The sequence below is a fragment of the Seriola aureovittata genome, chromosome 21 (genome assembly GCF_021018895.1).
Source record: "Seriola aureovittata isolate HTS-2021-v1 ecotype China chromosome 21, ASM2101889v1, whole genome shotgun sequence".
In the NCBI taxonomy this organism is placed as follows: Eukaryota; Metazoa; Chordata; class Actinopteri; order Carangiformes; family Carangidae; genus Seriola; species Seriola aureovittata.
The window spans coordinates 5500332-5514952 of NC_079384.1; the positions used below are offsets into that span (position 1 = coordinate 5500332).

Sequence of the window (14621 nt, forward strand, 5' to 3'; positions counted from 1 at the left end):
AGAGAAAGGTTAATTAAAGCCAGTGTCATGTAGTGTTCTCGCCTATTGATCTGAAATCTAACGTATCTGTTCATACGTTAGATTTCCTTCCGGATCAGTTTCCTGTTCAGTACATCGTCTACTGTACGTCAGGCTTTAGCCACGCTAGCAGCACCGCTGTAGGGATGGCTACGTCTGTCGGACTGTCCGGACTATCGTTTATATAACTGCTGGATGAATGTGCCATTAAAATCTCGCTTGCATTTGTGTGTTCCCTTAATGAGGAAATCTTTTTATTTAAATTAACATTGTAGTGCAAAAATTGCTGTTATCTTCTCCATTTTATAAATATCCATTGCAATTTCCATCCATGTACTTAAAGTTTCATGATGAATTTTAATCTCTCTTAAACTGTTGACTGTTTTTCCTGTAGCGCCACCAACAGGTCAAACTTTCTATGTCTGATACTTTGGTTTGACACACGACCAAATACCTGCCAAACCACTGGCATTCCCACCTGCTGTGTGATTACTGAGCTTTGTGTCTGGTGCTACTGTATTTACTAAGATGGGGAGCATTGTAAACTGTTAGCACTGCAGTTGTGAGCATGTTAGCATGCTAATGTTAGTATTTACCTCAAAGCACTGCTGTGCCTAGGTACAGCCTCACACAGCAGCTAGTGCGGCTGTAGACTGTTTGTAAATTGTATTTGTCTCTACAGTGAAAACTTCCATCCATTCTGGCTCTTTCCACTGCCACAACAAAGAAGACTTCGATGTGATCATAAATTTTGTAAAGCAACATATTTTTGAGGGTTTAATTCGGGCCTGAGTCTTCCATTTCCTCCTGAGAGGGACTGACAGGAAGCAGAGCGCAACGTACAGACTGTTTCAAAACTCAGCTAAGAAACAGTGAAAAAACGATGACAGAGGAACTATGAAAAAAATCTAATAAAAGCTTCATGTGCTCTGTAATGTCTGTAATCTGGCACTGTGAGAGATGTTTTTATACTGGCAGCAGATGGTTTCTCCTGGAGACAAACAAGCCCTGATATCCTAAGTTCAAGAACTTGGACAGTGGGCAAAGACAAAATACCACTACTACTGCTGCTAATAATAATAATAACAATAATAATGATGATAATAATAACTATGTTATCCATTAAAGACGAACCTCATGTCCAGTCCATTGAGGAAGAGGATACGATCGCCTGGTTTCAGTCCACATTCCTCAGCAGGACTATCTGAGAGGGAGACAAAAGATGGAAGACAAACACACATCAATCAGAGAGTGACAAACCAAACCCTGGCAGCAGCTAACAAGGTGCAGCGAGCATACGGGCTCCACAGGGAGAGATGGTGACTAATGCGATGCCGTCAATCTGCGTGTGACACCCAACAAAGCCCATCAACAGATGAGATGATCACCGTGCTAAATCTTATTACGTAAGGAAACAGTGCTGTCAAAACAATCTCCGGTAGAATCTGTTCTGACTGCGCTGCACCCGTCCGCCGTCGCCTCCTCATCTGTCAACTCGCTGCTCGCTTTCCCTCACAGTGAATGCCATGTCATCTTTTTTTATTTTTATCTTTTTTTATTTTTTTTTTAAAACCAAAGTTTGGATGTAACAAACTCCTAATGGGATGATGTAGTGTGTGTGTGTGTGCAGGTTTGGGCGCATTCGCAGGCCACAAGAAAAAGACTTCATATCGTGGAGCTTGTGGTTTTCCTGGTTATCGATACAGGATCTGTGTTCAGATCACGATGAGACACATGCTGTCCACCCCCACCATCTCCACATCAACCTCCATAAGGCCCACTGAGTCAGCCCGCTCTGGCCGCTTCAGCACATGATGGTGGGAGATGATGGTGGGCGGGAACGGTGCCGTCATCATCAAATACACACACGTACTGTACACACACACACACACACACACACACACACACACACACACACACACACACACACACACACACACTCACATACACACACACCTCCCTCTACACCGAGGAATCTAGCCAATTCCCTCAAGAGCAACTTCACAGCTTCTCTTGTCTCCTACTTTTATTTCACAAAGCAATAACAGTTAATTAAATAACCTTTAACTGCTGGAAATTAAAAAAAAAAAAAAAAAAAGTAAATTAAAGTAATTAAAATGTTCACCAGAGGCTATTTGTAGAAATGACCCCCCAAAGTTTGATTATCACAGTAATAATTGTAAAGCAGTAAGTCATATGTTATATGGACTACAGTTAAACTGAGCTTACTACTTAAGAATTTAAGCAATATAAAGTTCTGCATTGCTGAGACACACCTGAGGGAAGCTGATATTTATGAATTAAACAAACAAAATACAACGTGTTTATTAGTGAGCTTTAGTGGTGCTGGTGGATTAATCACCTCTGGACAGAGCCAGCTGTTCCCAGTCTTTATGAAAAGATATCTCCTCGTCTGTAGCGTCATATTTATCAAACTGATGTGAGAGAGGTATCAATCTTCTCATCTGACTCTCAGCAAGAAAGTGAAGAAGGGAACGTCCCAAAACATCAAACTTTACTTCTGAGAGACATTATTTGGATTCTTCTCTATAATGGCAGCTGTTGTCACACCTTGGTTGTTTGTTGTGAAATGAGGTTTACATTACAGAGAACATACAGTTCATGCTCCTCTGTGGCGTCCATTAGGTAAAACTGAAGAAATGAAAAGAAGTCAATCTGAAAACAAGGAAGCGTTTCTGGGATTCTGTTACAGCAGATTTTTACCTGGCAAAAGTATTTAGTATGAAATTGTGATAAAACTATGTGATGCTTAAAGAAGCCCTTCATTATTTTAGAACTCATTTGCAAGAGGTTTTACATTTTTTGCGCCTAGAAATCAACACGACTAATATATTCCCAAACTCTGGAGCCGAGCGTTCGCCGAGAAAAAAGACAACATGAAAGCAGGATGTAAAAAGCTCCAACTCCAGAGAGAAATCAGTGTAAAATCCCTGAATGTAACATCACTGACAACTGTAAGTGTGTGTTACAGCACAGCACAGCACAGCACAGCACAGCACAGCCTGTTCTGAGTGTTTTCCTCTTAACATTTTATTGGTGAGTCAGACAAATCCACTTCCTGGTACACTCATAGTCACACACACAAACCACCTCCTGATCACCTTCAACCCCCAGCGGCTGGCACCACAACAGACTCACCCACATAAAATACATCCTCCCCTCCCTCCCTCCCTCCCTCCCTCCGCCAGCCGACACAGGACAATGTTTTGTTCAAACCACCACACAGAGTGAGGAGGCGTCTCTCAGGGCCGTGCTGGTTTTTAATAGAGGAGCGGTACCTGGGATAACGGAGTCGATGCAGACGGGAGCGTGACCTCGCAGCGTGAAGCCAAAGTTCTTCTTGCCCCTGTAGACACGAACGATCCTGAGGGAGAGACGTAAATGGGTCGTGAGATGAAAGAGTGAACATCTGATTTACGGAGTCATGACACTAATTCAATTTCCTTCACACTGAAATAAAAATACGTTGAGCTGATATCATTATGTACCTCTTTTGCATCACTAATGGAAAAAAAAAAAAGCCTGTTATGCCACAATCATATGACCTTTAACTGAAGAATACATTTACTCCACACCTCTCCATTCAGAACAATACTGCAGTTTCTTTTTCACGGTGACACAAAACACACGGTTCAGTGCAGCGCTGAAACAATTAATTCTATCTTAAAAAAGGTTGATTATTATTATTATATTTATTTGTTTAAGTGATTTTTCCAGCTGGAAGTCAAACATTTGAAGCTCCAGCTGTTCTTCTTCTTCTTCTTCTCTGTTTTATTTAAATGTAAATTGAATTTGAGTTGTGGAGAGTTGGTCAACGACGACAAAAACAACCTGAAGATGTTGTTTTGTGTTAATTCATGTGCAAAGTGGCAGTCTCAAGTCATTCCTAAACTTCCTGTTTCAAGTAGAAATACATCACATTAGAAAAACAATCCAACATTTAAAAGCTGCTTCTGTGTAATCTCAAGTATCTCCAGTGTCTTTCTTTGGCTTCAGCTACCTCTGATTTTTGGTATGTCGTTGATGAAACGATGAATTAGTTATTACAGCTGTTGTCAACCCACTAACCAGTTAATCGTTTTAATTGTCAATCATTTAACCACGCTGATGCATAACAGCCTTCCTGTGAATGGACGGGCAGCACAGCTGTCTCTGGAGGGAGCGCTCACTCACTGCTGTTTACGAGGCTGTTTGTGCTTCACTTTTGTTTTGGTTTGTCACTTCCTGTTGGTGGGAGTCTGAACAAGTGGAGACATGATGCTCTTTTTTTTTTTTTTTTTTCTCCCTGCAATCCAACTTAGTGATTTAGTGCAGCTTCCACCTCGTCTCCACATCACTCCACACATCTCTCTGTGTGTTTTACTGCAGCTTCTGGCGCTAAATTAAAAAAATCTTTCAGGACACTCTCCATATAGAAAACAAGCGCTGACATTTTGCTGATGGTGGCACTTCACTCTCATTCACCCCCCCCCCCCAGTGGAGGAACACACACTGGAGCCACCCATTACATCAAAGATGAGGCACACTTGCAGCACGTTGCCATGGAAACGACTCAAGGCAACACTGCCTTGATATGTAAACAGGGGGGGGGTGAAAAAAGACAAAAACGAGGGGGGCAGAGAAAACAGACCAATGTATTGTTTGATAGCTGCTGTTACTGTTATGTAAGATAAACTAAATGCAGATGGGTGCATTCTGTGCTGTGTGTGTGTGTGTGTGTGTGTGTGTGTGTGTGTGTGTGTGAGGAGGGTGTTGCGGAGAGCAGCATCAACCTTGAGCACACTTGACAAACTGCGTCTATATGACTATCGGGCTCCTCAAGGCCTCTCCTGCCTCTCACCAAGTCAACACCAGCTGCGCTTCACACTTTTACATGATGTCACATGAAGTCAGTGAGCACGCAAAAAAATATTACATAACAACCCAAAGAGAATCAATCAGCCACTGCTGAATGAAATCCACTGGGACATCAGCAACCAGCACATTGTGCACCAGCTTCAATATTGACCTGAGGAGACAATTGCCAATCTATAGTGATTGATTTTGATTATCTTCATCAATAGGCTGTTTGTAGTTGTAGTAAAACAATCACATCTGTGGGAGGAGTCATTAAAATAAAAAGTTATATCTATTTATTTGAAAATGATTAAAACTTATCTATCTATCTAGTTACTGTGGAGACACAACAGAGTTACACAACACTCTTGGGGTGGGAGTGGGGGGGGGGTTACTCAGGGATGCATGCAGCTACACTTTCTTATTGTGACTGTGCCACTTTAACCATACGACGAAATCTCTCCCCCTCAACACAATCAGTTTGTCTCTTGTTGTGTGACCTGTCAATATGTTCACACTTGACATGTTCAGCCTCACATTATTTTCTCTCCCATGTGGATGAAGACAGATCTTGGGATTTAGTTGGCTGGCTTAGTGTGGGAGTGTGGGAGTGCACTGCCACCCCGTGTAATCCTGCACTAAACCCATTTGTGCTGTTATTAATTGGACAGTCGTGTAATCAGTGTGTTGGTGGGTGGAGGCTGAGCCGGAGAGGTGGAGCGGTCAGGGGCTCTGAAACGATGCAGATTTAACATGTTGAATAGTTGGAGGTGGCAGAAATAGAAATACTGTACATCTGAACACTGTCTCTGACTTACACTGTACGCTATAAAAACATGATTCTTATACACATAGATTTTGCATTTCTTAAGTTCAGACACTGTATGAGAGAATACCTTGTCCCCTGATTCTTATATGTTTTCAAAACTACTCTAAATATCTGAATAAGGAAGTGAATCATCGGCTGTTGCATTATGTGTTGAGATTAACCTGTTGGCAGCCTGAATTCCCATCACACACACGTCTGCTCACCTCTGATTCGGTCCAATGGGGGGATGTGCTGGTACCCCAGAGACGGACTTCCTTAAGCCCCTGTCTCTTTCTCCCTCACCCCTCCCTCCGGGTTCTCCTCCATCCCTGGGCACGGAGCTGGCCCGTTTGGACCCGTGGCGGCGCTCGGAGTGATCCTCGCTCCGACTGCGCCGCACTCTGCCGTGAGGCTCGCTGATGCTCTTGCTGCGGCACAGCCGGTTGATCACGTTCTGGGAGACAGCCTCGTCGAAGCGCTGCCGGTGCTTCTTCGGGATGAAGATCCTGGCAAACATGGTGGCATGTGAGGGAAATAAATGAGGGGTGATATAAGTTCGTCTGTCCACAAGAGTTGCCTCAGAATTAAAAAAACAAAAAAAGAAAAGAGCAGGAAAGAGGATGGATCTACATCACAGATCCACCTCGACCCATTCTGAAAGCGCACAGTCCATAATCAAAAATCTTGGATTTCCAGTGAAATAAATCAAACATCCAGCATCATCATCGATTTCTACCGAGATAATCTTCACAATCCAAGTCCACGCCAAATTCAAATCAACAGGCTTCCTCCTTCAGCACTCAGACTCAAAGACAAGAAAAGGAAAAAAAACGCTTGTGATGGACGGATGACGTGGAGGAGACTGCTGTCCCCAGAGAGGAGATAAGAAGAGAAGTTAAATGGGAAGCCAGAGAGAAAAAGATCTTGCTCTGAGGAGAGACAGTGAGGAAACCTTGGCATCACTCGCTGCTCGCTGGAGTCTCACTGCTGCAGCGTGAGGTTTCAGAGCCAGAATACAGCAGGAGAAAAAAGGTGTGGGAGTGAGCGAGCATGGGATTTCTCCTCTGCTCTCTCTCTCTCTCACTCTCTCTCTCTCTCTCTCTCTCTCTCTACAGTATCTCACTCTCTCGCTCTCCTACACTTCCGTCCACGCCTCACCTCTGTGTCACTTTGTCAGAGTGAGCACTGAGCAGGAAGCTGGCATCATCTACTCGACCTCGGACCTTAACAATTTTCACATTTTAATACTTTAAAGTTTTCCAGCTTTATGAGAGAGAGGCATCATTAACCGAATGAAAAACAGCACTGAGTAGGTGGATAGGTTTTTACTATATTAATCATTCTCTTTTCAGTTGTGAAGAACAATAAACAGGCAGCTTTATCCTGTTCAGATGAAGCTGTTTTCACTCAATTTTCATTCAAACGCCACATTTCTCAGATCTTACGCTTTCTTTATTTTAACAACAGAAGCCAAAGTTTTAACGTTAAACACAAACAGCCTCATGAAAAACTTTACCAAAATAAATCTGACTGATTCAACTCCGAAAACGATCTGATTAAAGAAGATTTTAAGAAAAAATCTGACTTGACGGTTTTCAGTACTCGCTGCTACAAACACGTTTTAGTCTGTATGGGGAAAAGCAGTGAGGTTCCATGTTGAACTGTAGACTACAAACATACGTTTCATGGCACAATAATCTTGCTAAGAGATAAGTGTGTTCTGTACATGCTGTGCTGTCCACCCCTCCACACACACACACACACACACACACACACACACACACACACCATTAAACCACATTAACATTAAAACCAGTTACTGGTTTTAATTCGCACACACACTTTCTAAAACTATACCTGTGGGGATATTCACACTGTAACAGTACTATGAGCCAACTGGCCAAGATCATCTTATTTTTTATTTTGGAGGCTTTATTGTGACAACAATGAATATGTTCTCATCAGAGGGAAGAAACAAGAGCCTACAGGAGAATACACAGTATAAACACACAGCATGTCACATATGTTAACACCACGTCTTTTTCCAAAACCGGACCCAAAGGAAATGTAGAAAATTCATACTGCACTGTTTAACCAACCCGACGTGTCAGGCGAGGCAGAAGTTAATTATTTGATTCCATGTTTGTTGAATCACAGCGACGATAAGATCCAACTGAGAGCTGAGCTCGAGCACAGATTCGCACAAACAAGCGTTTTTTGATTCCCGCCTACACCAGTCTGTTGTGATCTGACTGGCTGATCTGCCGCTGATCTGCTGATCAGATGAATCAGCCACCAGCAGACAGGCGGCAGCGCGGTCTGTGCACAACAGCACCAGGCGAGTAATTAGCGACACACGCGCCGAGAGAGAGAGAGAGAGAGAGAGAGAGAGAGAGAGAGAGACAACAGCTACCACTGTACGTGTCCACAAGAAGCTAATTAAGCTGCGTAAAAACAACTATGACAGCTAAATAAGGCAATTAGGACACACTTATTGTACAGCGAGAAGGAGAGAGACAGAAAAAAACAACTTCACAACAAACGTGAGGCCTGCCTGCTGCTCATTTCATTATCCAGACTTGTTTACTATTTCTTGCATTTTTATTAAAAGGTATCTGAGTAAATACAGAAAACCTTCAGCCCTGTGCTGTTTTTATAGTTTATAGCAAAAATAAATCTGGATGTGTGGAACCCAAAAGGTCACAATGACACGAGTCACATGTATGAAGGGAAAAAAAAAACTGCGCATCAGATGTGCACTGTTTCAGGGGGTTAATTGAAATAGAAGAGAATCAAATAGATCCTGATCCATTCTCTCTCTATAAGGCCGATACCAGTTCAGATAACTGGCAGTTTAAAAACTTCAACAACGATGCAACAACTGTGTAATGGCAGCGCTGTTCTCCACTGACCTTTGGTGTTTCTGCACAGCAATTTCTTGTCAGTTTCAGATCTCATGCTACTCTACATTTAATCTGTGTTCATATTTTGCTAACCAGGTAAAAACAAAAAAAACACTATTCATTACTTTTTGATTTTTAAAGATAGTTAACTTTTTTTTTTATTTTTATCAAACTTCTGGGGAACTAATCTCATCGTGTGTTGTAGGCGCTGCCAAAAGGTTAGTCTGTAATAAAAATAGACACAACACACTGCAGGTGAGCTGAAGTCTACTGCTACATACTGAAAGTAATCAGATACAGTCCCGTGCAAAGTTCTACATCACGGATCTGTTGAGTGAAAAGGTTTAATATTCCAAACCTAAAAAATCTGACATTAGTTTTTTTCCCCCCAGTGGCAGAATGAATGAACAACACGCTGCTGCTCTCTTCACAGGAGCTCTCCGTTCAGCACCACCACAACAACAACAACAACAACAACAACAACCACAACAACAACACAACGACAACAACAACAACACAACGACAAAAGAGCAGCGACGCAGCAGCCTGTCATTTTGCTCCTGCTTGAATTATCGTGTTTATTACGCGATTTTTTAATGGCTCACAGCAGCTGCAGTTTTACAGCCATGTGATTAAAACAGCCAATTAAACGCTTTCGAAGATCAATTTAGAACTGCTGAGCCTGTCATCAAGTTTATCTCACATTTGGCATTTTTTATTGAGACAACTTTAACAGAAAGCCTTGTGTTAGAAATTGTTAGTGTGGAGTCTGAGAGACCTGAGCGTTCAGGTGGGGAGCGGTTTATGTATAACAGTATCAAGTTATGATGATTGGAGGTGTAGGATCTTTGGGATGAGCGGTTCAATTTTAATGTAGGGCAATTTTATTTATTTTAAATTTTAAAACATTTTTTTACCCCTTGTGTGAAAAATAACAATTATATTTCCAAAGGCGTCTTATCTTCACCCAATTTTCCATGTTTAGCAGCAGAATTGAATCATTTGAAAGATGTTATAAGGGAATAAAAATCTACACATAGCAGCTTTAAGTTACCTGCGATCCTAAAACGCACACTATTTATTTAAATGTGTTTGCTATGACTCGTTTTAGCTCAGCTGCCACTTTTAACAAATGGTGGGAGTCTCATTTTTGGGACAAAATCTTTTCAGTAAAATATATAGGCCACATATTCTTAGCCTGCTGTCACTGTCGCTGCAGATTGTGATCAGGTTTGAGATGTACTTGCATCTGACTGCAGTCTGAGACGCTGTTGACTGAGCACAGACTACCGGCTACAACAAGCAAACTCCAGAGATATAAATAAATGTTCTGTAGTGATGTAGGTGTAGCAGCCCACACAGTCCCTCTGTTTGCTATTCGCGCTTCCCTGCTATTTGTCATCTATTCATATCACAGCACTAATTCGTCTCCGTCTCTCACACACATACAGCAACCTGTCTGTGTCAGGGTGTGTGTGTGTGTGTGTGTGTGTGTGTGTGTGTGTGTGTTTGTGTGCAGCTGCTGCTATCAGCATTATGTTTTTATAAATGCAGATGTTGATCCACCTCAGAATGAAATGCCATCTGTTGAAACAGCCGCCTCATCACAAAAAGTTTTCCGCGTCAACTCTTGGAAACTAAGTGAGTGCTCTGATTTGACCTCATTTATAAAGAACAGAGATCTATAATTATCTGAAGGAGGGTTGTGGAGGAGGAAGCAAGCAGGGAGGAAGGGACAGATTTCTCAAAAGGGAGGAATGACAAGCAGAAAACTACAAAGAGGAGACCTCATTTCATTTCAAGTGTCCAGATGTGGCTCCAGTGCAGGTAAGTGAGTCTTTAACTGTGCGCTTTGTTGCCGTGTCTAAACACATGCAGATGTGACATAACAACGTGTGTCCTCGAAAATAATGGAAGCAGTGTGATGGAGGACTTCTCCTTAAATGATCTTTTTTTGCCCTCCTTCTTTTTAACACTGACAAAAAAGGGATAAATTTAGGGATAAAAAGCTGTGGAATTAAAAAAAGACTTATACGAGCATCGGTGAGTTTCTGGTCTGTGTCCAGGATATTTACAGATTGTGGTAGTGGGAAAGGTCAGCCGCATCTGATCCACCGCTCAGACATGTTAAAAATATGTGTGATCAAAGTGAACCCCTGTTTATAAAAGGGATCCTGAAAAAACCTAAATAATAAAAACAGAAAACAAGCAAAGAAAACAATGGGAAATATTAATAATATGTTACATAACTTACAGTATGCAGAGGTTCCAGGTTCAGACAGGACTGAAGGCTGTATATATAGATATACATACATATACTGTACACACACTTATCCCACATGTGATGCCTATACCTCATTCACGTCCATTATACTGAATCTATTTGGTAATTATTAATGGTTTAATTGATGATGGCGCTACAGAATTACACAGATCTCTGTGATAGTAGCTCCACTGAGGATCAGTTCAAAATGGACCAAACACCGGACCTGAGTGGAGCTGGTCAGATCAGTGGTCCCCAGCTGTTTTTGCTGATGATCCTGCAGTGTGAAGCCACATCGACATGTCCTCGAGGTTTGACCGGTTCAGTTGAGGAGTGATTTTGGCTTCTCAGACAGTTTCATTTGAACAGTTTTTTATAAACCTGAGGAAGAGAATTTGGTTTGACTTATTATTTCCTACAGTGATCTCACTCTGACACGTTTTATCTTGAACACAACATATTTTTATGTCCAGTTCTTAATGGTCTATAAGGGCGTTTGTTCTTCCTTCAGCCTGAACAAGGCGGTAAGCAATTCTCCCATTCTTTCTAAAGATAAATGGACTGTGTTTATATTGGAAATAAGCAAGTTATGAATGCGTTGCTTTCATTGTCTGTTTGTGTTCATCACCAACTTTAATAAAAACAGCTTTAAGGTACTTGGGAGCCACTAATGTTTCTCATCTGGTGCAGTGCAGCAGCTTAGAACTGGCTCCAGCTACTGGATCCTGTAGTTAAGATTAAACACCATCATTATCAACGCTACTGAAAAAGAAAGCTTTGTGCATGTAGTGTAGAGCAGATCTGGAGGAGCTGGTAACTGCATTATTGTGACTGGTCAGGACCAACCATTATATATTATATATATATATATATATATATATATATTATATTAGGCACCACTACCACCACAGTAAGAGACAGTAACATGGTTTGGATGATTAGTTAGAGTTGTAAAAGACTTATTTAGCTCGATAAGCACATCTGCTTTTAAACACATCTAATGTTCTAATGTACACACACACACACACACACACACACACACACACTCGGTATAATACAGGCAGATGAAATTTAAAAAGTAATATTTATGTAATCTGCAAGTCAACATGATGCTCAAAAGCATCCACCGCTCAAACACACACACACACACACACACACACACACAGACCCCCACCCACCCAAACACGTGTCATGAGATTACATCCTAAAAGCAGCGCATCACTCATCCTGATGACTTCAGTCACTTAGAGACAGGCACAGCAGCAGCAGGTCTGTGTATTGTTAACTGTTTCAACAAGCAGTGTCCATCCATCCAAGTGCTGTCACATCACATCAAACTGCATGAGTATGCTGTTGAGTTTTCACTAGAATTAATAAATCATATATTTAAAGCTCTGTGGTAAATTGCCTTGGAGAGACCTTAGAAAGAAGCTGGAGAATGAACAGAACCAACATCAGCAGCCATCGCCATGTCCTGTGTCAGATTGCATTAAATATTCACTCCCCTCCCACTTCACATAGAAGAAAATTCACAGAATAAGCTGATAAAAATGCAGTTTTTAAAAAAAAAAAATTCCCTCAAAAGCAAACAACCAACCAACCACAACCACATTTCATAAAACCTTCGTGTGAAAAGAATGAGATGTACTCACCCCAGGCAATTCATCGTTTTAAATGTCACCCATAGCTCCAAAATAAAACAAATCTAAACACGAGTTGCACCACCTATGGCAGTAGTGATCAGAACAGCAGACACACCCACTGCTACAGTGATCCTTGGCTGAGGAGGATAAAAGACATGGTGGGACCTTTGGTGCAAGCAGGAGGCTGCCTCTACCCAAGTGTCAAGGGAAAATAGTCACCACACAGACAGAGCAGGGAAGTGCCTGAGCTCTCAGCACAATAGTAAGAAAATCCATCAGAACAAAACATAAAAAATCCCCTCAGAGAGAGAGAGAGAGAGAGAGAGAGAGGGAGAGGGAGAGAGATGGGGAGAGAGGTAAGAGAGTTGTGAGATGAGTGGGGGATGGAAAAACCACAGAGAGATGGCTTCAGTGTTATTATTGGTGCTCAAGCAAACAGGAGTGTCCTTCATTACACAAATACCAATGAGGAGTTCTCAGCCGACGGTGTTTGAATTATTCATGACCAATTTAAGAGAGAAAAATCCCGTTGCCTCACATCATTTCAGGTAGGGAAACGATGCAACTACCTCCACACTGATCCCGCACTGCTGGAAACCCTTCTTACAGTGTATTAATACCACTAAACAGAGCTGAAAGTGGTGTAGTAGTAGTGGAGGAAGCCACTGTAGTAAGAGAATAAAAGGTTTGATTGGCTCAACTTGTGGAAAAAGTGCAATCTGTGGACAAACTGTGCAGGGATTTAGAGAGAGGCAGGGACGCTGGTCATACTGGCACGAAGACAACCAGGTAATTCTGGCCGTCTGAATGGTTTTTCACATTCAGTTACCTGGCGTTATTCCATCTCAGGGACACACACTTCAACACACCATCAAAAAACCTGTTGGGTGTAGATCCAGTTTTTTTTTTGTTTGTTTGTTTGTTTGTTTGTTTTTTGTAAAATGAACAGCAGATACAGAACAGCATGGCCACAAGTACTGAAAGATGTTTCCCATAAAGCGAGTACTCAACTAAATCGGTCTGTGGCTCTTCATCACAGACGCCTCCATGCTGTGAATTCACTTCACGTTGCCAATTCTCGTTTACTGCTGAAAACCCTAAGCTCGGGTCCCTCCAAGTCAGTGTAGTCTCTCAGTTTCACTAACACAGATGATGAGACTTTAAGCGACTTGAAGGGTCACTGTGGATTAAACCCCGGGCGCCAGATGGGGCCCACCTAAACCTAAAGTGAAGCTTTATAATGGCTGGGCGGGACCCCCTCTAATCCATCCTGTGACAGAATGAGCAACAGGAAAAGCCTGTTTATGTGGTTATTATGAATCAAATCCCTGCAGATTATTTTACTTTTCACTGGGACTTGAAAATGACAAGTGTGCCGAGAGAGACTGTAATAACTAAACAACAGTGGAAGTTTTGCAGTAGCACAAACTGCAATACTGACTGTCAAGAATCAATCTTGTGTACTTAATATATAATAATATATTTTTTAGGCTTTTATGGGGAGAACATTGGGGTTTAATGGACAGTTTGACCTGCACAGAACGTAAAGGAAACATTGGGGTAAACAGAAGAGAGTAACATCTGATAAGGGTTCGCTAACCGGACACAAATCAGGATGTCTTTGTGGCATGATACATGTCTCAGCCTGTCCTGGATGCCTATGGATAACACATTTTGTCATCAGTTATCGCCCACATTGTCAGTATTAACACACTGTTTCTGCTGCTGGACTAAAGCGGTAGGTTTCCACTGAACTCGCTGCCATATTACAAATACTTTCTGTACTTTTCTACCATCATTTATTCTATACCACGTGAGATAAATGAGATTGAAACACTCTGGCTCTTACCTGATGTTGGAGATGAGCTGTCGATGCTCGTCAGTGGTGAGTACCTCTGGCAGGACGGAGGCCAACCACTCCACTCTCTTCTCTGCTGCATACTGCTTCAGCACCGTGAAGAGTTTCTCTTTCACTTCGGGTTCGTCACCTAAAATCTGGTCAACCTGATGGAGATTGCACAGTGATGTCAGAAGCAGGGAGTAGTTTCAGGACGAGATGCTGTCACCTCATAGTTTCACACAGTGCTAGATTGTTACCATGACAACACTTGTGTGCCTCTATTTGTTTT

The 14621-nt window shown here is 42.0% G+C and overlaps 1 protein-coding gene across 4 annotated transcripts in view; it reads right to left on the reverse strand.

The window, feature by feature from the left end:
• Positions 1-14621, reverse strand: part of grid2ipb (glutamate receptor, ionotropic, delta 2 (Grid2) interacting protein, b) — a 38568-nt gene that overhangs the window by 17901 nt on the left and 6046 nt on the right. For 3 of the 4 annotated variants that reach the window (XM_056366327.1, XM_056366324.1, XM_056366325.1), the window contains exons 5-8: positions 14342-14496; positions 5908-6189; positions 3318-3403; positions 1153-1222 (exon numbers count right to left, since the gene is read on the reverse strand). In XM_056366327.1, the coding sequence (XP_056222302.1) occupies positions 1153-1222; positions 3318-3403; positions 5908-6189; positions 14342-14496 (593 nt within the window). Of the gene's footprint in view, positions 1-1152; positions 1223-3317; positions 3404-5907; positions 6704-14341; positions 14497-14621 lie in introns of those variants that run through there. The other variant, XM_056366328.1, reaches the window with a different exon arrangement.